Source organism: Melanotaenia boesemani, chromosome 13 (genome assembly GCF_017639745.1).
Source record: "Melanotaenia boesemani isolate fMelBoe1 chromosome 13, fMelBoe1.pri, whole genome shotgun sequence".
Taxonomy (NCBI): Eukaryota; Metazoa; Chordata; class Actinopteri; order Atheriniformes; family Melanotaeniidae; genus Melanotaenia; species Melanotaenia boesemani.
This window is the reverse complement of record NC_055694.1, coordinates 20,795,751-20,818,397: the sequence shown is the minus strand read 5'-3', so window position 1 is coordinate 20,818,397 and position 22,647 is coordinate 20,795,751. Positions and strand designations below refer to the sequence as shown.

The window sequence follows — 22,647 nt, the reverse complement described above, 5'->3', positions numbered from 1 at the left end:
CTTTCTCTGATGTCCACATGATAGAGCAGTGGTGTGTGAACCAAGACAGTCCCACAACATCCAGAGCCTTGAGGAACTCTGGGGGGATTTTATTCATCCTCTGTAACTACCTCTGTAACCTCAGCCACAGAAGGGACAGTCCATCTCTGAGTTCCCAGAGTCCGCTTCCTTATTAGAAGGTATGTTAGTGGGATTGAGGAGGTCTTCAAAGTATTCTCCCCACTGACCCACAACGCCCCAAGGTGACATTAACAGCGCCCCACCCCCCCGCACACAGTGATGACAGTGCATCTCTTCATCCTTCGGAGCCACTGGATTGTGGATCAGGATCTCCTCAAAGCCATCTAGTCCTTCTCCACAGCCTGGCCATGTATGGAACATAAATCATTCAGCCCACTTTGTTTTTTGACAGGATTATTGTCATAAACCATTAAACAAAATCAAATTTGTTCATTTCTACAGGCAGAACTTCACAATTCTTTGTTCTTTGTTCAACGTGGTGCACTCACAGAAGTGTTGAATGCCATATATATTTAGATTTGGGTTAGATTCTTGTACTTTGTCTACAGTTTTCAGTAGTCTGGATTTTGTTTTATAAATAAATGGAACAAAAAAGTCAAGTGAACTGAGGTCTATCCAGATTTCACCTGCAGTACAATTATTCTCCTCACTAGTATGTATTTTATGTAATGTGTGAATTCACACTATCATATTATTACCTCTTTTCAAACATGATGGTCTTACCAGAATGCACTTGATGCTGAAGAACATCCTAAAATTGGGTCAGTCTCAGCATTACATGCAGTCGATGCTTTTATAGTTTTTAAGTGTACACTTTTTGTTATAATTAGGATGTAATATTCAGGTGTGGGTTTTCTGAGCTCTGTAGTATTACGGGCAGCAATATGTACTTTTTAATTGACTTTTTGCAAAAACCCAGAGCAGTTCTTTAAATGGTTCCTGTTTATTGGCATCCACTGGATCAATTTCATAACAGAAAAAAAACACTACTTCTACTAGTAGCGTCCTGGTAGTACAGTATTACTCCACAGAGAACAGCACATACCACGCAGCAAGTGGGTAAGAAACTTTTAAATATTAAGCTTAATCGGGGTTAAAAGGTTACTGGAAACCATCCTGGTGTACAGCACTTTAAAGTTTACTATCAGACATTTCTTTAACAACACTAACAAAGTTATGCATTTTCACCTCCTGTTAGAAATATTTTGTGCATCCCAACATGCAGGAGACACCAGAGTTTACTAAGCAGGGTTTCTCACCTCAGCATGTAATTTGCAGCTGCTGTAGCCCTCATTAATGAAAACCCTCTTCCCACGTACAGCAAGAGCTTTCGTGTGCTTTAACTAAATCAGTATGTCTGCTTAAGTTCTTAGATATAGGACTGATGTTGTTCAGTAAACGTATTTTTCTTTTTGTATAGATTGCAGACAAATGAAAATCAGATATCCTGTAAAGGTATCACAAAGGTTGCAGTAGCATTCACAGGTGACCATTTCCCAAATGATCCCTTTTATAACTCTTTCTGAAGTCAATTTGTACAACGATGTTTTTGTTATGTCATCAACACAAACAAATGAAAAGGGACTGCAGACGTTAATCTGTTACACCTTTAATCACTGGACTCCTACACAGGTAAGACTAGGAAATACTTTAGTCACTAGGGGAATTTAACTCTGAATCACTATGAAGATTTTTATTACCTGAGAATGCAAAAATAAAACTTGCCCTGATTGTATTTTCTCATTTCAACAAATGTCTAGCAACAGTTTAATTAACGGTCAAATGATTTTGGTTTTTTGCAAATTGCTCAACCCTACACAGGCTAACATAATTTTTAGTTTTTTTGTTTGTTTTTTTTTTTTTTTTAATGATCCTTTTCAGAAAATAATGTCTTTTTTATCCAAGTACATATACAGTACACAGGGGATCAAATATCCAAGATTTGTTGTTTTTTTCAAAACTCAAACACTTGAATGAAACTTATTCTAATATTTCAAGTGTCTGTTCAAATTAAAGCATAAAATCTGATCCTTAGAGCTGCATTTTTCTGTCCAAAACTGAGGAAAATGTTTGCAGATGGTAATAAAAACACTAAACTGTGTCTTGACCTTGTAAGATCTGTCTGTATGATTCTGTCCCACAAAATCCTGCTAAATCGAGTGTTACAGAAATGAGTGTTGTGTAACAGCTGTCAAAACAAGTGAAACACAATATACACTGAATCAAATCTGATATTTTTGCTAATTGAAACCACATCAAAACTGCCTATTTGACGGTGTGTCAGTAAAAAGTCACCAACTGAAATCCAAAGAAAAAAAAGGTACATCCTCATCACAGTGTTGCCATTTCTTAGCAAAGAACTGAGCAAACGACCCACCTTTGCTCACTGAATGAAAAAATATATCCCACACAAGGATGACATGTCATTTCCAGCATTTAAAACAACATAAAAACAATCAGGAAACAAACTTCCAAGCTGGTGGAGTAGAATCCTTGAAGATCAATCCAGACTGTCAGAGTCTCAGTTCTCTGCAGAGCGTATTGATTTTAACCAAAGCTTCCTCTTCATGTCGCTCCCTCCTTCTTGCCCTGCAGGTCAGAGTTAGCAGGTGGGCTGGCTACTCTTCTGCGAGAGGTTTGACTACATGTGGTCTCTGGGGAGAGTTTTTGTAAGTTCAGCTGGGGAGCTGCAAGGTGGTAGGGTGTCTTCGCTGAGAGCTCTTAGTCAGTGGAGAAGAGGTCTCCGGCTGAGGGAAGGGGAGCCAGACCTCCGGTCACATTAGGCAGGAGGGACAGATCAGGGAGGCTCTGGATGTGGGACTTTAGCTCTTTTCTCACCTGAGTCACCCTCGCCAGTTTCTGCTTATACTCCTGCATAAAAAAAACATGACACAAAACAAGTATGAGTTAAATATTACACTCACAGAATCGAGAACAGGTCAGTAATACCACCAAAATTTCAAAGATCAACTGAGTCAGCAAACAGACCTGCAGACATGCTGCCTTACCTCCAGTTTCTTCTCTCTCTCCGTTAGCGCTTCCCTCTGGCTGCTGATGTATTCAGTCAGCATACGAGCCAGCTGCCTGCGGTCCTCCAGCTCTGCCGCCAGCCGCCCGTTGTACTCCGCCAGCAGCAAACAGGCTTCATCTACTGTTTTTGACAGTTTGTCTGCTGCCTCCTTATCTGAATCAGAGCAAGAGTGACTTGTTTTACATCCAGTCATTTACATGTTTCAGCATTTATTGCTTTAGTGTTTGTTCTTTATTGTTCAATATGAACAGCTCATAATCAACGGGGTACTTTAATGAAATAAACAAGATAGGCATTTCATCGTTGTCCATATTTTTATAAACTCATTGTGAACCATCTCATTAAACACAAACAAGTATTTATAGTAACATCTGAGTTCAGATACTGCTGGTTTATATAGCAGTGCCCTTTTGTACTTCCTATAGTTTCAAAGTTGTTTTACAATCATTTGAACAATATCATTTTTGTTGTGATATCAATCCCTTTAAATTTGCTGTAAAAGCTACAGAAGCATTTTTTTTAGCATAAACTTAGCTTTTAGCTTAAATTCGATCACATGGTTCTGTAACACAATCTAAGAATAAAAAGGCTTCAGGTCCATACTAAAAACCTTTCTAGATAAAATGAATCAAGAAAACTAAATCAAACTGGCCAGTCAGCTCTCACCAGTTATCTTTTCCAGCAGAGATACATCTTGGACTTCCTGCGGCAGTGAGGCGATCTTCTGACGAACAGCTGCGTCACCTGATGCAGCGTTCTCCAAGTCCTGCAGGGCTTTCACTAACTCCTCTGTCTGGAAATGTGTCGTGTGTTTAAAGGGGAAAAACAAAAAAAAAGTGCACAAACCAAAAGCAGAGACACAGACAACAGCATGAAATGGAGAAGAGATGTAAAGTAGGAAAGAACGGTATGGGGCAGGAGGGATAGATTAATCAAACTCAGCATTATTCAATTAACTTAAAGTTAAACTTCACCTTCAGGTCTAAACAAGCATTTACAATTTAAGTTTAGACAATGCTTAATAAGATGCAAGTGGCTTATTTATGTATTTATTTCTCGAAGTGCAGGCTGCGATGATTGCCTGAAAAAAAAATAATATCATTATGGTTGTTTTGGGTTTTTTTTCCATTAAAAGAATTTTTCCTGAGTGAGGCAGCTCCTCTCTCAGGCCTAACCTCTTCCCTCTGGTCTTCCTACAAAGAAAATAAATCAACTACAACTATTACAAAAATTCAGCTGCTCCTGTGCTCACAAAGACCAGTAAGTAAGTCCATATTACACCAGTTTTAAAATCTCTGAACTGGCTTTCTATGTTCCTCTGAACATTCAAATGTCTTAAGATCAAGTCTTAAAGCTGAGATGGGTGAAATAGAGTGGATTTGATGTGGCTTTATTTCTTACTATTTCCATTTTTATTCTTTGCTTTTCTAAATATTATTTTTATATTGAAGGACAGCACTTTGAGTTACAAATCTTTTGAAAAAAAAGTTTGACTGATCCATTGATGATAGAGGACTATAATGAAACATCCTGAGCTGAAAATAAGTGATTTCTAAGCAGATATGCAATGTTAGAGGGGAGGTCTGGTGGTCTTTCTACTGCCATAAAACGCACAAGTGTGAAACATGCCAATCAAATGCATTTTAAATAGGTGGTTAGAGAAGAAGAAAAATATTGTCATTAGTCTAAACAAGCATAAATTTAAACATGACTAGGACATTAAAAATAAAATAAATAATCCCACTTGTGGTAAAGGGCTGGGAGAGGAGGGCTGCCTAAATATGATTAGAGGGGCTTTGCATTTATTTCTCTTTGAATAGAAATACTCTTTGTTTAAAATATGTTTAAGTGTGCAGTGCCTTTTTCTTACCAGCTGAGTGGCGGAGGAGTCTGTGTTACGAGGAGAGGTGTGGCTTCTGTAGTCATCATCATCATCTTCTTCATCCTCCTGGATCTTCGGATAGCTTCGTTTTACAGCCTTCTTTTCTTCTGCAGAGTCAGGATTTAAGACAGAAGACACAAAAAAAGGGGGAAAAACATCAAATAATAATACAAAAGCATTTTACTTACAACATTCATATTCACTTTATTTATAATCCCATTAGAATTTAACTTGTTGACTTTTACAACACTTTGAAAAACATAAAATCTACAAATGAGCTAATTTGTAAAAGTATAATATAAATTCAGATATAATCCAAGTGTCAATCAGCCTGTGAACTGTGACCATCACAGTTTCTACAACTGGTTTCTGAATCACCTATAAATGTGTCATCAGAGCATCAGCTATACCGATAACATAAACTAATACACCAACTTCCTCTTTGAACACAACTGAGCAAATCACTCTTGGTAATGCTTCAATCATCTCATAATGGCTGACAATTTCCCGTTTCACATGCATGCTTAAAATAATTAAGTAGAAAGAAATACTCTGTCTAAATAATCGTTATCATAATACAATGCACACTCAAAACAGCAATCACCTTTTAATTCAGGGTAATTCTACTCTTCAAATGTTTTTGCAGTGACCCTGGTTCTGATTTCAAACAGATGTTTATATTATCAGCCATCATTAAACTTTTTATGCATTATGTACACATGAAATGATAAAACTGCAACAGTCACCTAACCTGAGGGTCTGGGGCTGTTAGAGTCTTCTATGGCCAGTCTGAGTTGCTGGATGAAGTCACCTCTGTAGAGGCTTCTCTCCTTCCAGATGTTCAGCAGTCTCTCCATGTGCTTTTTACAGTTTTCATCTGCATCACTGCAAAGCAGCAGGAAAAAGTAGAATGAAGACCAGGACAAGAGAGGATAATGACTGGATCAGAAATCAAAATAAATATTTGCTAATTCTGTAATGGATCATTCAGAAAATGTATGTTACTCTGGCTAGAAATGTGTAATGGGGCTTCTCAAATTTTTTTCAACTTCATAGAAATAGAAAAATACTTCCACATGCTAGCTTTAAACACAGAAGATTTTTTGTTAAGCAATCTTGTGCATGCTGTAGACTGCCCATATACTTCACTTCTGTTTTTCTGAGTTCTTTCTTTTGCATCCCATCAACATTATCATGTCAATTTACATCAGAGAATCTATTTTTGACATTTGTCAGTCAATTACAAAGACTTAATGTCAGTATCTTGATGCATCTCAGATGTGATTATTTCCTCTACCCCACTGCTCATTGAGCCAACCATAATTTGAAGCTGTGTGAGAACAAATGATGATGACATCACAACATACCTGGCAACGTGGGAACAGGCATCCACTAGTACAGACTCAAAGTCTTTGGTGAACTCTGGTCCTTTCTTCTTGCTGTTCTGGATGACATCATTTGCTAGGTACAGGAATGTCAACTTCCTGTTGCTTTTAGCTGGAAAACACATTTAAAAAAAATAAAAGAGAGAGAGAGCATTTTAACACTTAACTGGTACAGGTCATTATTAATCTGTCAGTCCATTATCTATCAATTTGCACTATCATTGTGCCTACTTTTCTTCATCACATTGTTCAGTGTGTCTAAGGTTTGCTACAACAGTCACAACTGCTTAAAGCTGCTATAAACAAAAAGGTTTATAATTTGCCAGCTATTGTATTCCCAGCATGAATTAGATTCACCAGTGTATTGGAACCATGCAGTTTTGCAGAACAACAGATCCTTTTGTAAAGTGAATTACTTTACCTGCTTTTTCTTTTAATGTTTTTATCAAGTAGACTAAAAAAAAAGGACAACCCAGGATTAATATAATTTCTTTTACTTGTTTTTAAAGCTTTAGCTAAAAAGAACAAAAGTGTAAAGAAAAGGCCATAAAAGTGCATAATATGATAATAATAATAAAATATGCTGACATATTGAGTACAATGGCATACACTGTCTTACATACAGCACATATGTTATAGCAGGTACTGCTGCCAGTTGATAACTAGTTTGTGAAATATATTGTTTTATTCCTGTCTTTTTTTTTCTTTAAAGTGCAGGTCTGATATAGTGGTAAATATTTGTACAACAAGAACGTTTATGGTACTTCCTGGAGAAATATACCACGAATATGGTGTGTTTCTTCTTCTTTTGTCCAGGTCTTGTGTGAGGTAAACTTTGGGGAACTTAACAAGTTTGTTTATTCATATGCAAAGACTTTTAAATGAAAGGCAGGTGCTCTGACAGTGTCGATAATGTATGTGATGAATATAGGTAATGACTGACATTTTAAACCCCCAACCTTTCAACATATGATGACCAGTAACCACAGCAGCAGCTCGCGCTTACCTTTCTTTAGCTCTCGGTGCCACACTTTGACGATGAGGGCCGAGTGTTTGCGGTGATGGATGATCCACAAAGACAGAGTTTGGACGCTCTGCTGCGAGCTACTCAGCTCCGACAGCTTTTTCTCCAGGGCCGACTCAGAGAAGGACGACATACCGATGTGAGGGTGTCTTCTTGCAGACCCGCTCTAAAGCAACTGAGCTCCGAGCTATATTTGAGAAACTCGCACCGTCATCAATACTGAAGTTGTGTCGCTTAACTTAAACATCAATCCCTTCCCATCTAACGTTATGTTAGCTCTAAACTAACCGAATTATTGACAAGATCTGCTGAACAAACCTGCGGCGTACGGCAGCTGCTCCTTCGCAGATTCTTGTTTGTTTACAACACTAGCTAACGTTAGCTAGCCGAGCTGAGCAGCCATCTGCAGAGCAGTGCAGTCCTGAGCTACTCTACACATAAACCCAATTTAAAATAAACCCAACAAATTAAATATTTGTGTTGAATGTGACTCACACACCAGCGTATGAAAGAAAAACTGAAAACGACTAATGGCAAAATTAACACTTAGCTGTGTTAACCTAAACTCATGAAAAAAAATCTCGAAAAAATGGCAGCTTGCACTTTCAGCTCGACATGTGCGTCGCACAGAAGTGACGCAAGCAGAACCGGGTATCATCCTCTTTATCCAGTGATGAATCCATTATGAAGGTGAAAGCAGTCACTACATACTGTGTAAGATTTGACAATAAATGTACACAATCTTACACCATAATTAGCTCTGATTTTATGTCGGACAGATCTACACGAGGAGTTTATTTCACTCCACGTGGACTCAGCTTGTAAATGCTGGAGCACCACATGAATTGTGTGTGGTATTTACCCTGTAAGACCAATCGGAGGTCTGCACTGTGAAGGCTCTTTGAAAGATAACTTACAAAAAAGGAGAAAATTTAAATATAGAAACATATACACAGTCCATAAAAGCAGAGAGGTTTAAGATGTAATGTACAGTTGCTAATTTTAATGTTAGCATGTTGAGCATTGAGTTGCATACTGCAAATTTGCAAGATGCAAATTTCTATCATTTGTGCCCCAGAAGAAAAGAGGGCACAGGGAATGCATACCTTACCCTCGAAACCTGTAAATTTTGCTTGGCAATAGAGCTCTGCTCATATGCAAGTTACCCTTCTCTTATGCACAGTCACTAGCTTATGAAGTACGTGCTGACAACAATCGGTATGTTCCCTTTCCTCTTCATGATTAAAAATAATTAAACATTTAATTGTTTAGACCACAGGGCATTTTTTTTCTTCTTTTGTCTTTATTTAATGAACTTCATGTTTGTTAATTGTTTATGCATCATAGGTTTTTACTTGCATTTGCTGCACTGTTAAACTGCTTTCTCTAATAGTATTTGTCAGAAATTCCAGTAAGCCCCAGAAAGTGGATCTCATCCTCCATTTTTCAGTTACCCTTAGACTGTGAGCTCAATTTGCTTAAAAAACCTTTAACAGATGATTAAAATTGTTCTTAAGTGCAGTCCATATGCTTCAAAGTTGGATGTGGTGTGTGTTCAAAGATTATATTCTGCATACCTTGGTATATAACAAGTGATATTTGGGTTACTGTTGTCTTTATATTATCTCCAACCACTCTGCCCATTTTTCTCTGAGCTCTGGCAACATTTTGGTCCAGCCAGCTTCCCCTTACTGGATATTTTTTCTTTTTCGAACCATTCTCTGTAAACCGAGATGGTTGTGTCTGAAATTTCCATTAGACATGTAGTTTCTAAAATACTCAGACCAGCCCGTTTGGCACCAACAACCATGCCATGTTCAAAGTCACTAAATCCTCTTTCTTCCCTTTTCTGATGCTTGGTTTTTCTTTTTTCTTTTCAGTTACTTGATGGTAAAATGTTTTAATGCAACTGTCCAAGACAAAGAAAATAGTAATAAAGTCAGATACTTGTCTTATCTACCTATTACCAAACGCTTGTTTAGTAGAATATCGTGCAAATGTTTTCTCTCAGATCTTTGAACAGACAAACTCATTTTCATGTGTATTTGCCTCCATGATACTGTGGTTTACAAAATGTACACTATTCCAGTCAAAACTGTGGGTTTAGGATCTGAATGCAGGTGAGCATCAGGCAAATTGAATGCCTGTACAGCAGGAGTGTTTAGCTAAGTGAGGCTCAAATATCAGCCAAAATGGAAATTCAGCCACTCCTTTGCAAGCCATTTTCCTTACAGATCATGTGTTTGAGAATTTATTCTGCATCTGAAGTATTTCACAAGAAATTGTTATGGGAATACTTGATGTATGAAGTAAACACCGTGCTACATTACAGTGAAAACAACACGTTTTATCACCCCCTCAGAAAATAAATCATATTAACAGTGTGATCACATGTGCATTCACCTGTATGATACCTCATCCTTAAGTTTTGGCCTATGTCAGTAAGACGAAAGTTAAAATAATGAAAGCGAACTTAAAAATGTGACCTGCTAACAAGACAAGGATTACCTGAGGCTGCTCACCTTAATAAAAATTAATTTTAACATGCTTCAGTTAACCAGTGCTTAAAAGGTCTTTGGATCTTACTTGTTTCTAATGTGGCATTATCCATTACTCTGGAACATCTGTTGATTTTTGAATAAGTATGTGGCTTGATAACATATTTATAGTTACCTTACTAGTTAATATTGAGTGTTGGATCTTAGTGCTGAAGGTCCTGGACAAATTGATCTGTTGATTTAGACACTGGCCAATATCTGTTTTGTTGAAGTGTTTTGTGAAGGCTTTCACAAATATAAATTAGAATAGATAATTATTATCAATTTAAAATGTACAGTATGCTAACAGGAAAAATCTAAATCAAATTAAATCAAATCAAAACAGCATCAGTTTTGATATATCTGCACACACTTTTTTAAGGAATTCAGCTGGTAAGTTGCCCCAAACATCTTGGAGAACTAAGCTCAGATTTTTTTCTAAATGTAGACTGGCTTAAATTTGTCTCTTTTTCTCATCATGAAATCCCAGACACATTCAAAGGTGTTGAGATCAGGTGTCTGTGCAGATCATACTATCAGTTCAGGACTTCTTGTGATTATTTACACTGAAGATAGGGAAGAAGGATGATATGTCTTTCAGCTGCCATAATAAGTTTTATTGGCTAACCACTGCCTCTTTTGTGCTTATTCAAAGACATCAACCACCACATCTTAAACCTGTCTGCTTTTAAATCTTTGACAGGGAACTTACTGATGAAGTAAAATATCTATATGTACATTTGTAGAAATGTACCTACAATTAAAGGCTTGTTGCTGGTTTGAAGGCAAAGCCAGAAGAGCTGTTGCCTTTGAGCTAATGTAGAATTATTCATTAGAGTAAAGATAAAGTAAAAATACTGAAAGGTAGCACAGGAGAAGACTGAAAACATGATGAAGTTTTTAAAGTACAATGCCAAAAAAGTTGATATACAACACTGCTAACATTCATCAGTGGTATTAAAAGCATAAAATCCTGTTACATGACAGCAGAAAATCCATATGAGACAGTCTTAAAAACAATAATCAAACAGGATCAAGGAGACAGCAATGGTTGTTTATATCAGATTAAAAGTACATGCAAAATTATGAGTTAATGGAGGATCTTCTAGATCTGGGGACTTCTTTTTGTAAGACTTTCTCCTGACAGTAATTAAACTTGTGGCAACTTTGCATGCATGCATGTTTATTTGGAAAATGATAATCTAAAACATTTTCATATCTAAAGTGTCTGTTAAGGTTATTATTGTTCAAATAGTTTATTTTGTTCACAAAACATCATGCTCTGTTTGTCCACCCATACAGTACTTCCATTTTCTAAACGTATTCCGATTTAGGGCAGTGGGAGTGCTGGAGTCAATCCCAGCTGCTATCAGGCGAGAGGTGAGTACACCCTGGACAAGTCACCAGAATATTCTTTTTGTTTGTGTAAAAAATTATTTCATGTTATTATTTTCAGATTAAAATTGACTGCTTCTTTAAAATCCTATTTGCTTGTGATTTTTTTGTTAAGATGAATGTCTCCAAATTATGTCTTGACATTTTTTTTAAACTGGACTATATTTATTTATTTAGTTTTGTTCTGTGTTTTTATATGTTGCCTTTCTTGACAGCTGTCTTGTGCCTGAGCACTGTGTCACAAGAATGATGAAAGAATTCATCATTTCAGAGACCCGCAAAAGAAAGACATTATTGTGAAATTGTAAGGTAAACAATTGTTTGATCTTCTATTTTCTCATTTATTACTAAACAAGAGTGTTAGTTCAAAATTTTAATCACAAAATTTGCCACAAACTGTTTCTGTTCACACTTATTTAAAGTTCTGTATGATTTGGCAAGCAATTCACTGTTTTTTCACGGTCTATTAAATGTGTGTAATTCATTTTAATGGGAGGATGTATCATATTCACACAAACAAATTCAATATGCAAAGATACTTCTCTGAACCAACATTCTCAGGAAAGATGGTAAATCCCTCCCTCTGTGAGTCCACACCCTTAAAAGCCTCTGATCCATTTATGCAAGTGACACTGAGCTTCAGCGGCAGGTGTGTGAGAGCTGAAGTTGAAGTATGCTTCCTGTCGTGTTTCTGTCTCTAGGCTGGCTGATGCTCCAGTTAACTGCTGGGGAACTAGACTATGTCTCTCATGGGCAGGGGATGCAATTACAGGGTGACTATTCCCTTGCTGGACTTTTTCCTCTCCACTACACAAATAAGCCAAGTAATGGTTTGCCTGCTTTAGTTCCATGTGATCAGTAAGTTTGTTTTTTCTTTTTACTTTTAATTCCAATGTCAGGTCTTAGTCTGTTTTAAAACCAAATCAAATGCTGTTGTTTTCAACCATTATGTTTTAAATGTTTCCTTTTTCAGAGGTAGACCTAACAAACATGGATTATATTTAATGCAAGCCATGAGATTTGCTGTGGAAGAAATCAACAACGGCACCAGTCAGAAACAGCTCTTACCTGGAGTAAAGCTTGGCTACCAGATGTATGACATCTGTTCTATCCCAGCCAGTGTCTTGGCTACACTGGATCTGCTGCAGTTGCAGCAGTACCAGAACTCCTATATGTCTGCAGCTGAGGGAACCATGCTCCTAAACGCCAGCAAAATCGAAAATGCAATAGGTGTGATTGGGCCAGACAGCAGCAGCAATACTTTTACCCCCGCTGCTTTACTTGGTGCATATCTTATACCACAGGTAAGATACTGTGACATTTTCGTCATGTTCTTAAAATCTTAAACTTTCTAATGGTTTGAAATGATGCATACAAAAATAAACTCTTTCCTCACATCTTCATTACAAATTGTAGATCTCCTATGAAGCATCAAATGAAATGCTGAGCAACAAGATTCTCTACCCATCTTTCTTCCGCACGATCCCCAGTGACAAAAACCAGGTAGCAGCTATGATCCAGCTCCTGGTTCGATTCAACTGGACCTGGATTGCTCTTTTAGGCAGTGACAACGATTACGGACTGCAGGGCATGCAGAGCTTGTCAGAGCAAGCACCACAATATGGCATCTGCATCTCCTACCAAGGAGTCATCCCCACGGCCAGTGCTGACACAGTCCAGACCATGAGGAACATGGTGGAGAGCATACTGACAACCAAAGTGAACACCATTGTGGTGTTCTCCAGCAAGACAAAATTCCACGACTTTCTGCCTTTTGTTCTGGAGAGTAACATAACCAATAAGGTGTGGATTGGGACCGAGGACTGGTCACCAGCTACTTTAATATCAGGAATTCCTGGAATCCAAACAATTGGCACTGTGATAGGAATTTCTGTCAAAGATGCAGTCATCTCCGGTTTTCAGGCATTCCTGAAAAAGGTGGTTGATGCTTCGATGCAGTACATCAAAGAAGACTTGAATGATACTATAAGCAGTGAAAATGGCTGTCTACAGAGTACAGACTTGTACACCCTTGTCAATAAGAATTATTTAATGGATGACTATGACAGCGCCTCTTCCTTCAATGTGTATAAGGCGGTGTATGCCATGGCTTATGCTCTGCATCAAGCACTTGGTTGTGATGCTGGAGAATGCAGTAAAAGAAGCGTAAATTCTCAAGAGGTGAGCTGATATAAACTCATATTTACCAATGACTACTTCTGTCATCACTTAATATTTCTCTTTTTTTCTCTTCTTCAGCTGCTGCCTTTGCTCAAGCAGGTGAACTTTTCTCTGGGCAGCTCCTCTGTTTACTTTGATATGAATGGAGACCCACCCACAGGGTATGATATTGTTACCTGGATTTGGAGGGGACCAAAGTGGTCTCTCAGGGTGGTGGGCTCTTTCATGCCGGACCCCATTACACTCACAGTGGATGCTGATCAGATTGAGTGGCAAGGCAAAGGAGATTCACGATCAGTAAGAACAGCAATATATCTTCTCTCATAGTTGGAACAAATGCTAATATTATGAATGTTTTTATCATTAGTATTTGGGAGTAAAACTCTTCTGCTTTAAGTCATGACTGAATCTCACAGCCTTTGACTAAATTATAGTTTGTTGTGAGTAAAATTCACATAATGATTACTGCAGTCCCGGCTTTGTAGCATGTAAATAAAATTTGTAATAAAAATCATTACAATACAAACATCTGACCCAGCTGGAAGATGAATATAATCTTAATTTTTTTTTACCTAAAAAGACTTAAAAGTGAAGCTGTGATTGGCTTTCACACTGCTCATGTGTGGCTTGGCTTTATTCAGATTTCCTTGTTAAATAATGACCACTTACAAAAGTTTCTCCTCATTTTTTTCAAACTCCATTGGAGGTGCCGTTGTCTGTCTGCTCTCCTCCCTGCCCGAAAGGTTACAAGAAGCTGCTGACAGGACAGCATGTGTGCTGCTTTGACTGCCAGGCCTGTCCGTCTGCCACCTTCTTCAATAAAAGTGGTAATTAAACACACAGAGACAAAAAAAAAAACAACACAAAAACAAACGATGCATCAGATCGATGTATAAAGAAAAAGATGGCTGGTGGATTTTTTTTATTTTTTAACACATGGAATAGATGTTTTATATTTAAAAAAAAAAGTCTCCACCTTTTCTCTACAGTTCAGAGAGCAAAATTTAACAAGAAATTTCACCCTGAAGTCATTATCAATTGTTGTGTATGAGGCTGACCAGCAGGTGGTGCTTTATTCTCTTGTTGTGATGCTGGAGCAAAACTTTCTATGACTGATATTCAGGCTTGTTGAAATTTTAACTCAGTGATAGTGTCTATTAAAGTTGTTGTGTGTGTGACCTCTTATCTTTGTTCTTCTTTCTTAGAACCAACAGTGTGCCAGTCATGCCAACCAGAACAGTGGGCTCCCCCAAAAAGTGAGCAGTGTCTGAGCAGGGCTGTTCTGCTGCTGGCCTGGGACAATCCCCTCTCCATTGCTCTGCTCTTCTTTTTGGCCTGCTGCCTTCTCTTGACCTCCAGCACTGCAATAATCCTGCTGCTCAACCTGAATACACCCGTGGCCAAGTCTGCCGGAGGCCGCACCTGCCTTCTGATGCTGGCAGCCCTAACTGTAGCTGCCTTGAGCACTTTGTGCCATTTTGGTTATCCATCTCCACTGGCCTGCATCTTCAAACAGTCCCTATTCACTGTCAGCTTCTCTGTGTGCCTGGCCTGCATCACTATGCGCTCCCTTCAGGTTGTCTGCATTTTTAAATTTGCATCCAAGCTGCCACCAGCCTATGACAAGTGGGTCAAAAAAAGTGGGCCAGAGATCACAATTGCTTTGGTATCTGTCGCCATCCTGCTCATTTCTGTGCTCCGCATATCCCTCGACACTCCACAGCCTTCCCAAGATCTTGATTTCTACTCAGACAAAATTGTGTTAGAGTGCAGCAAAACCATTTCTGTTGGCTCAGGCATTGAGCTTGCATGTGTTTCACTGCTCAGCTTCCTTTGCTTCTTATTCAGCTACATGGGCAAAGATTTGCCTGCCAACTATAACGAGGCTAAGTGTGTCACCTTCAGCCTCATGGTGTACATGATCTCCTGGATAAGCTTCTTCACCCTGTACCTGATAAACAGAGAAACAATCACCATGGCTGCACAGGTGTTTGCTACACTCTTCAGTATTCTGGCCTTCATTGGAGGATATTTCCTTCCCAAAATGTATATAATTGTATTGAGGCCACAAATGAACACTACTGCACATTTCCAGAACTGCATTCAAATGTATACCATGAACAAACAATAAGTTGTGTAATGGTTTGATTATATATGACCAAGCCCTTAAAGTTATAGCTTATGTTCATCTTTGAATTTATTTGATTTTAAAATGTTTCTTGTTTGGGTACCAATAAAGTTTTATTAGACTGGTGGTGTCACTAGAGAAGTCTATGTCATTTTTGGTTGTTACAACCAAGTGATGAGATATTTCCTGCGTCTCAGTCAACAGTGGCAGCAGTGGCATAACTGCAGCATTAACATCTTATTATATATTAAATAAATACACAGTCAGGCTATTTTGTATGCTGTTGTGTGTTTGCAGCTACACACACACACCTACACACACACAATCACTGCTGCTTTTGGCTGTTGTTTGAAAGGAGACATGAAAGGGCCTTTTGTAACTAGGAGGTCAGCGTTATTGACCAGTAGATGTGTGAGTAGAGTCCGAGCTTGGCTTTCCCACAGTCCCTCTGTCCACTCACAGCCTAATACCCTCGGTCAACAATTGAAGTGTGCCATGGCTGAACAAGCAGGAGTTTTATTGTCACTGCACAAAGGAGCAGAGCAAAGCTCTCTGAAGTTCAGGAGTCTTATTCTACATTTGACTTGGTGAAATTAAAGAGTCCCATCATGAAATATTCTAAAGCTGCAGAAACTTTTTGTCACCCCGTAAGCAACGGTGGTGAAAGTTTCAAAACTCAACCTTGTGAGATCCAAGATATTACAGGAGTAGATATTTTTTTGTTTTTCTCTATATCTTCTTGTTGGGTATCAATGGAGATCAGTGTTTAGCTGGGTTCTCATTTCTTTCTCTTTTCAGGTCCAACACATCGTTAAAATAACATAAACACCAGCAAAGTCAAATGTTCCTTTCTATTAACAAAAGTCTTAACAAGATGATCAGTTTTGTCTCATTGTAATGAGTCTCCATGCCACTGACAAAGATGAGATATTGAGATATTTTGCAAAGAATTTGATCAGAACAAATGCACAATAATTTATCTAACTTGGTTAAATAAATAGGCTTGGCTCTACAACAATTAAATCTACAAAGATATTCTTCCTTTCCATATCTCTTTCCTTGATACTATCAATACATTAAGTCCTTTTTAATTATTCCCTGGATGCACATCAGGAGCTACAGCCTACATTCCCCTGAGTGACTGGAGAGTGAGATAAGCAACACTTACTGATAAGCTCTGGACAGCACATCATTCTTAGTCTGACATATTTTATGGGAATGGTTTTATCTCTACTGGCCAGCTTGTGATTGCTTCATGTTTTAGTTATTGATGATTCTGTGAGTGACGCAAGTCCCAGCCCCGCCTGAGCCACATGGCTTTGTTATGTTAATACTGCACTATAAAATGAAGAACAGCTCTTCCACCGACATTACTGGTAAAATCCTGAAGAAGGAGCTCACTCGACCTGCACACAAATGGCTCCGTGTATCTACAACCAATCCGTTGTTCACCATGCTGGGATGTGTGAGAAAGACAACAACAAAGTGAGTATCACAAATATTTCTTTTAGATCTTTTTTTAACCTGTACTGCATACATGTTTAAATGTGTTCATTGCTAATATAAATTGGGATTCTACCTGTCTGCTTTCTCTTTCTTAGTTGAGAAAACCTATTGTGGAGAAAATGCGCAGGGATCGCATCAACAGCTGCATAGAGCAGCTCAAAGTCATCCTGGAGAAGGAATTTCACAAGTGGGAGCCCAACTCCAAGCTGGAGAAAGCAGACATCTTGGAGATGACAGTCAGCTTTCTGAGGCAGCAGCTGCAGTCAGGTCTCTGTCACAGCGACTACAACCAGACCTACTCTCACTGCTGGAGGGACTCCATGCACTTCCCCTCTGCAGGCTCCAACACAGAGACCTCTACTGCTCCTCTGCAGGCCTTCCAGCAACAGGACCAGGTTCTCCATCAGGACCAGAGAGTCAGCAGCTCCTCCCCAGTCTCCCCCACCCTCAGGCCCATAACACCACAGGAAAGAGGCTCAGTTTGGAGGCCTTGGTAGAGACTCACAAACACCCTGAGATCTGAGGGGAGATGTTTAATCCCTCATTATGTAGGAAATGTATTTCCATCCTGCTTATTCAGTGTGTCACTGAGTGTTTTTAGTGTTTTATCATATTGATGAAATCATTTGTAACAGACATTCTAACCTCTTCAACTCCAGTCCATGTGTAACACATAACTTTCTTTATTTGTCTCACACTGAGAACATTATAGAAAAAGTAAGCTCTTAATGTAAATGAAGGAAAACATGTTCTGCAAGTAAATGCTTATGTTGCATTATGTTTGAATGTTTTGTTTGTTTGTTTTTTACTTTTTACTGAACATATTTGTGTAATATTGTGACTTACAATGCCAGTCCAAGTTCTGTTACTGTATATGCTTTTAATAAAGAAAGAAAGAATATGACAAAATGCCAAGAGACGCCAGTACTGGTCATTTATGTGCTATATGTTTTTTTGTGATGCACTATTTTTTCAGTAAATGCTGTTCATTTAAAGTCAGTCCTCCGTCATGCAGATTTTGAATGTTTCTTGCTACAGCACCCTAGAATCAGATTAATAGGTCAACATGATTGGGCAGAACTTGACAACAAGCCATTGATGAGAGTCACTTGATTTTAATCAGGTGTGTGTTGCTGGTGCTGGAAATCCCTGATTTAATAATTAAACAAACAGTAGAAGATCTAAATTTAAATACTGATCAAATTCAAAACACTTTCTTAATATTTTGGAAGTACTAATTAAGAATACATTATGGGTGCCATCAAAAAACAATATGACATAGTGGGTTAAGAACTACAACATTATTGGCAGGATTTTCCTCCTTTTGGGGGCAAAAGGAAAATTTTCATAATATTGTCAATAAGTTTGGGTTGAGGTCATTGTTGCAGAGAGTTACCAATATATTCTAACATTGTCTCACATTTAAAAGGGAAAATAAAAGAACCATCACTTTATCTCTGTTGTCATCTCTTTGTCTGATTATCTCTCTTTCTGACCCCTTTACTATCCAATGAATGCCACTAGGGCCCCATAATTCTTTAACAAAATTTGTTAACAAAATTTGAGTATTTAAGACTCAATTACAAGTACACGCTCTTGAAAGAAAAATTTGTATTATTACATGTGGCAAAAGGTTTAGATCAAAAGTACTGCTTTGTTTCCTTTCATCAATGCCCTATCATACTGTACATGTCATAATAAGTTTATAATTAGTAAGGAATTATAGAACATCAGATAATTGTAAAGTATCATAACACGATTAATGAGAGAGGAAATAAGAAAAAAGAAAGTTCTTATACACATATCTGTGGTCAGATTTTGAATTTTTCCTCAAATCTTTGATTTTTCTAATGCATGGGATCATTTATCCTTTTTGTTATTGAAATTAAATTATGTGAAAGGTTTAGAGGGAACAAGTTTTATTAAAGCTATCCTTAAACACAACTCTTAAGTAAATGCACCCAAGTTTCCTTCCTGCAAATGTCTTTATTATCATTTCAAAACATGACAGACGTGTTTGTACTGTAAGAAACAAGCTGATGTCTAGATTGGACATTTCAGGATCTTTTAATGCAAGGTCAATATAAAAATGTAGTCTTTGTTCTTAATGATTGTATATTTCATCAATTGTCATACAAACCAAGTAGAAATTAGTTTTAGGAGTCAAAACATAAAAGAAAACATTGATATCAGCTTCCAGGCTCCAGTGTACATACTCAATTTGAATATTTACACCATTTTGCGCGCACACACACACACACACACACACACACACAACACAAAGGAGACATCCTCACATATAAAATTTGGCATAAATGTTTCAATAAAGAAGAGAAATATTCTCAACAGTGGCTTTCAGTAAAACACAGTATGGTAGATAATTTGTTGTTACATCAAGCAGTCCAAAGATAAACTCCACTGGAGTAAACAATCACATGATTTACAAAAAACTATCATCATTCAAAATCAATATCCAACTTTCAACTTAAAGGAAAAAAATATGTGTCAAAGCAGGGCGATCTTCAACAAGTGAGAGCCCATTGCTTTTACTTGTCCACCAATGTGATGAGACAATGAGGAAACCCACTGAATGAGCGGGCTGGAAATACATTTCCTGCACAGTGAGGGAGAAACCACCTCCTCTCAGGTCTTAGAGTCTCTACCAAGGCCTCCAAACTGAGCCTCTTTCCTGTGGTGTTATGGGCCTGAGGGTGGGGGAGACTGGGGAGGAGCTGCTGACTCTCTGGTCCTGATGGAGAACCTGGTCCTGTTGCTGGAAGGCCTGCAGAGGAGCAGTAGAGGTCTCTGTGTTGGAGCCTGCAGAGGGGAAGTGCATGGAGTCCCTCCAGCAGTGAGAGTAGGTCTGGTTGTAGTCGCTGTGACAGAGACCTGACTGCAGCTGCTGCCTCAGAAAGCTGACTGTCATCTCCAAGATGTCTGCTTTCTCCAGCTTGGAGTTGGGCTCCTGCTTGTGAAATTCCTTCTCCAGGATGACTTTGAGCTGCTCTATGCAGCTGTTGATGCGATCCCTGCGCATTTTCTCCACAATAGGTTTTCTCAACTAAGAGAGAGGAGACAAGCGGTAAGATTTTGATTGAATTAAACATTTGTATTATAAAAATTGACAACAATAATAAGAACAACAACAACAACAAAAACATAGCCAACTACTCACTTTGATGTTGTCTTTCTCAGACATCCTTGTGTGGTGCATGGAGGAGTAGCTGTTTGAACAGGGGGTCATGTCTGTGCAGGAGAAGTGAAATGACTCCTCTGAACAGCACTGATAGCTCTGGTGTCTCTGGAGGAGTTGATGCTCATTTTATACCGCCTGATTAGCATAACAAAGCCATGTGGCTCAGGCAGGGCTGGGGTTCCCACACTCTGACCAGTGGGACTCCCACCACAACAATGGGGGACATGTCAATAACTCAGAGAATGTATCTGGGCCTGGTATGTTTCCCAAGATAAGCTACAGGTAATTACGACTTTATCGAGCAGTCATCTGAGAATTTATCATGGTTTCACAGTTAGAATTTGATTTCCCAGGTGCAGCATAAGGGGAAGAGATAAAGAAAAATGAGCATCATTGTAAGGAGACAGCCACAGTCAGGAAACAACGGCTCTGCTGCAATAAAATAATATAAGATCAGCTAGTTGTCTCTTCAAAGAAAGCTGTCCTTACTGGAAAAGCACTTTGAAACTGAGAGAATTTAGACATGTGAAAATATTTCTATTCAAAATTTTCATGACTGTGCACATGTGGCAGCAGATGAGTGACATTCAAGTGTTAGTTAAGGATAGAATGGAGTGTAATTAATGAAGGATAGCAAAATAACTCCTGCACACTTATGCAGTTGCAGAATGATTAATATTTGAGTTAAATGTTTCAGCCATCAAGAATAATCTGGCTGGAGTACTTTTTAACTGTTTTCATGTGATTTAAGTTTTACAAAACACAAATAAAAAGTGTGTGATCACTATATTCATTAAAAGAAGAGTATTCAGACAATGACTTCATTTAATTTATTTTAGGCCTTGCAAAGGGATGACTTATAATATGTGTAGACATGAGGTTTTACCATTCAAACTTTACACACCTCCTGTGTAAACCAGATAAATACAAGAGGTTTGTTGTTGTTTTCCCCACATGTTTTGTCACATTTAACTGTAACCTTTGTTCGATCTTTTGTGGTTAACCAGAAATAATTTGGATTATTGTTTACTCACTGAGTTCTGTTACATAAAAAACAAAACACTGTAAACATCCAGCCTAACATTCCCTGAGGGTCTACAGACCCTCCTGCAAATGAACTGTGTCAAATTAGTGTCAAGTTAATAGCATGGAGAGGGGGCTGTCAGTGTGCCTCCAAGGGCCCCCATCACTAGTTTCATGACCCCAGATGTGAAGCTGGCCTTGTGGGCGCGCCGTATGAGTAGTCCTGTCTCTCCGGTTTCCCACCAGGCCCCAACACCAGGGTAAATGAGCTACAAAAGCCGTGCCACTCCTCCATCCTCCATTGGGAATGTTAATTGATCTTCTGTTGCAGGACAAACAGAAACTCTGTGTCCTGGTCCATCTGGGAAAAATCAAGTCTACTAGCTTCACTGCTTGGCACAGAGCACCCTGTGTGGCTTTGGTCTGTGTTGACAAGTTGTTAGCCTCTCATTTACAATGGTGAAAGAAGAACTAAAAGTTTCGGTTAAGAAGGCACACTACAACAGAAATATCCAGGATAAACAAGTTGAAACTAATGGAGAGTCACACAGACAGCTACAATATTGACCTACTATTCCTTAAAATATCAGTAAAGGAACATAAAAATGCTAATTGAGAGGACTGGAACATTAGAGTATAAATTCACAATACGTGCCTCATAACCTGGTAAGCTGCTGTGCGGAAAATAACGATACACAATGCTGCATTGAAATGACTTAAGGAATTACATGTAAATATCTTAGTGTAACACTTGTTGCTCTCTTGTATTCACTGGAACATTTCAAATGAGAGTAACTTCTAAATCTGTCCAGTCACATCCATATTTGGCTTCACTGTCTGTGCTCTATATCCTGCCATGTTTGTGTGAATTTGTGCCTCCTCTAAAAGTAAGCGTGCACTGCAGGGCTGCTGGGGGTCTTTGTCTACAAGTGTGTGGGAAGACGAGTTCCCCTCCCACCAGCAGCCCCAAATCTCTGAATTCCTGCCATAAAGTCTCGGCCATCGCTCAGACCTGAGGCAGTGCAGAACTGCTTCCCGTCAGCCATCTCTCTGTGAGTGTGGTATCTCCCGTTTCCCACACTCTGCGCCTATTCACTAGTCCTGAGAAGAGGACAATAGAAGTGTGTCTTGTTACACATCACATTAGCTACGGTGTTTGATCTCCTGTTGAAGGGGAGGGGGACAGCTTCAGCCAGACCATCTGGCCTGGCAAACTAGACCCTGAGAAAGTCCCATGCATGCCACATTCTCCACAACTTTTGCACACAAATAGTTGTGAAAGACTTTAGGAGCTCTTGAGACATAATTCAAGCACTAGACGTCATACCACGACCATAG

The 22,647-nt window shown here is 38.7% G+C and overlaps 4 protein-coding genes across 4 annotated transcripts; 2 read left to right on the top strand and 2 right to left on the bottom strand.

Annotated features, from left to right (window-relative positions):
* Positions 1–1,888: 1,888 nt before the first annotated feature.
* On the bottom strand, positions 1,889–7,959 carry rprd1b (regulation of nuclear pre-mRNA domain containing 1B). Its single transcript, XM_042004340.1, has 7 exons — positions 7,326–7,959; positions 6,302–6,431; positions 5,686–5,819; positions 4,923–5,041; positions 3,719–3,845; positions 3,030–3,205; positions 1,889–2,892 (listed from the first exon to the last, which is right to left on the bottom strand). Exons 1-7 carry the CDS (start codon positions 7,474–7,476, stop codon positions 2,743–2,745), a joined length of 987 nt encoding a protein of 328 aa, XP_041860274.1. The 5' UTR covers positions 7,477–7,959; the 3' UTR covers positions 1,889–2,742.
* A 3,989-nt stretch (positions 7,960–11,948) lies between these two features.
* LOC121651745 (taste receptor type 1 member 1) lies at positions 11,949–15,674 on the top strand. Its single transcript, XM_042004152.1, has 6 exons — positions 11,949–12,133; positions 12,249–12,579; positions 12,692–13,456; positions 13,535–13,753; positions 14,163–14,283; positions 14,662–15,674. Exons 1-6 carry the CDS (start codon positions 11,949–11,951, stop codon positions 15,585–15,587), a joined length of 2,547 nt encoding a protein of 848 aa, XP_041860086.1. The 3' UTR covers positions 15,588–15,674.
* A 1,326-nt stretch (positions 15,675–17,000) lies between these two features.
* Positions 17,001–17,593, top strand: LOC121651755 (transcription factor HES-5-like). Its single transcript, XM_042004162.1, has 2 exons — positions 17,001–17,069; positions 17,186–17,593. Exons 1-2 carry the CDS (start codon positions 17,001–17,003, stop codon positions 17,585–17,587), a joined length of 471 nt encoding a protein of 156 aa, XP_041860096.1. The 3' UTR covers positions 17,588–17,593.
* Positions 17,594–19,194: 1,601 nt separating this feature from the next.
* her12 (hairy-related 12) lies at positions 19,195–20,344 on the bottom strand. Its single transcript, XM_042004161.1, has 2 exons — positions 20,266–20,344; positions 19,195–20,151 (listed from the first exon to the last, which is right to left on the bottom strand). The coding sequence occupies exons 1-2, from the start codon at positions 20,332–20,334 to the stop codon at positions 19,750–19,752; spliced, it is 471 nt and encodes a 156-aa protein (XP_041860095.1). The 5' UTR covers positions 20,335–20,344; the 3' UTR covers positions 19,195–19,749.
* Positions 20,345–22,647: the final 2,303 nt, after the last annotated feature.